The sequence below is a fragment of the Aplysia californica genome, unplaced genomic scaffold, assembly GCF_000002075.1.
Source record: "Aplysia californica isolate F4 #8 unplaced genomic scaffold, AplCal3.0 scaffold00045, whole genome shotgun sequence".
In the NCBI taxonomy this organism is placed as follows: Eukaryota; Metazoa; Mollusca; class Gastropoda; order Aplysiida; family Aplysiidae; genus Aplysia; species Aplysia californica.
In genome coordinates, this window is record NW_004797315.1 from 1,016,568 (window position 1) to 1,017,728 (window position 1,161).

The 1,161-nt window shown below is 46.6% G+C and overlaps 1 protein-coding gene across 1 annotated transcript in view; it reads left to right on the top strand.

Annotated features, from left to right (window-relative positions):
• Positions 1 to 843: 843 nt before the first annotated feature.
• LOC106011042 (potassium voltage-gated channel subfamily KQT member 1) overlaps positions 844 to 1,161 on the top strand; it is a gene marked incomplete at its 5' end in the record, with an annotated part of 21,016 nt that continues 20,698 nt past the window's right edge. Inside the window, 1 exon segment of the mRNA XM_013079236.2 lies at positions 844 to 992. Within this exon segment, the coding sequence (XP_012934690.1) occupies positions 844 to 992 (149 nt within the window).

A 1,161-nucleotide genomic window follows, 5' to 3' on the forward strand; every position in this document is an offset into this window, starting at 1 on the left:
CACACACACACACACACACACACACACACACACACTTATCTTAGCGTGTGTTGGAGTCGGATGGGCGGCCAGCACACGTGTGACTGGGGCAGGAGGCACAAGCGGTATGGGTGTTGGAACGTCAGTTGTCAGTACTCACAGTTGTATTTCCCCGGCTACTGATCAATATAACAATGACAAGCTCGTCTTGACATAGATTTACGTAATGAATTGCGCGCTGGACTGTGGAATTAAATGCCGTATGTTAGGCTATACACAGCAATGCAACTTGTTTAGCAAACAATGCGTCAGTGAGTGGTTGGCGGGTGCTCGGGTGTGGTCTGGTTCTTCTTTTCTATCAAACACTTATCGTCCTTACTTCCCCTTCTTCTTTTTTATATTTGTTTTAGTAATGTTACTCTCTTGTAACACCTCTAATCTCCTGGCGCTCATATGATCTTGTGCAGCTTCGAGCGCTGTAAAACCTCTACTAAAACTAAACTAAAACTAAAACAATACGTCACATATGATAGATGACACAGGCTCGCGTTTGAACTAATCGGGCCTTTTTGCACAGCGTGTGCTTGGTAGAGTTCTGTGTATTATCCTAGAATTTTCCAGAATTTCTCCGGCATGGCATCAAAGAAACGAAAAGCCTTTCATTTGAAACCAAACTACTTTTGATTGAGGAGGTCGAATACATTATACATGCACGGTGCCTGTAGTTGTCTACACAAAAATACTCATGTTTCCTATTTTAACGAACACTCGGATTCAACGAAACTGAAGGTCAGGCCAGACGACTTCGTTGAATACGAGTTCCACTGTGCTAAAACGAACAAACTCAAACCCTTCCTTTCTTTCCACCAGGATGGCACGCAAGGCAAGTCTACTGAAGAAGCGACGGGGCGTACGCAACTCTACAGGCAGCGCGGGTGGGGGAGCTCTGGAGAGGCAGGAGAGCTTAGTGTCCTTGGCCGGGATACCGGACACGCCGGGACAACGGATGCCCAGTACGTATGTTTGTCAGTGTGTTTGTTTGTTTGTGTGCGAGGGGGATGGGGAGATAAATAGAGGGAGGGAAAGTGGGAGGGGGGATGGGAAAGAGTGAAAGAAAACAGACGTGAAAAGGAGAGAGAGAGAGAGAGAGAGAGAGAGAGAGAGAGAGAGAGAGAGAGAGAG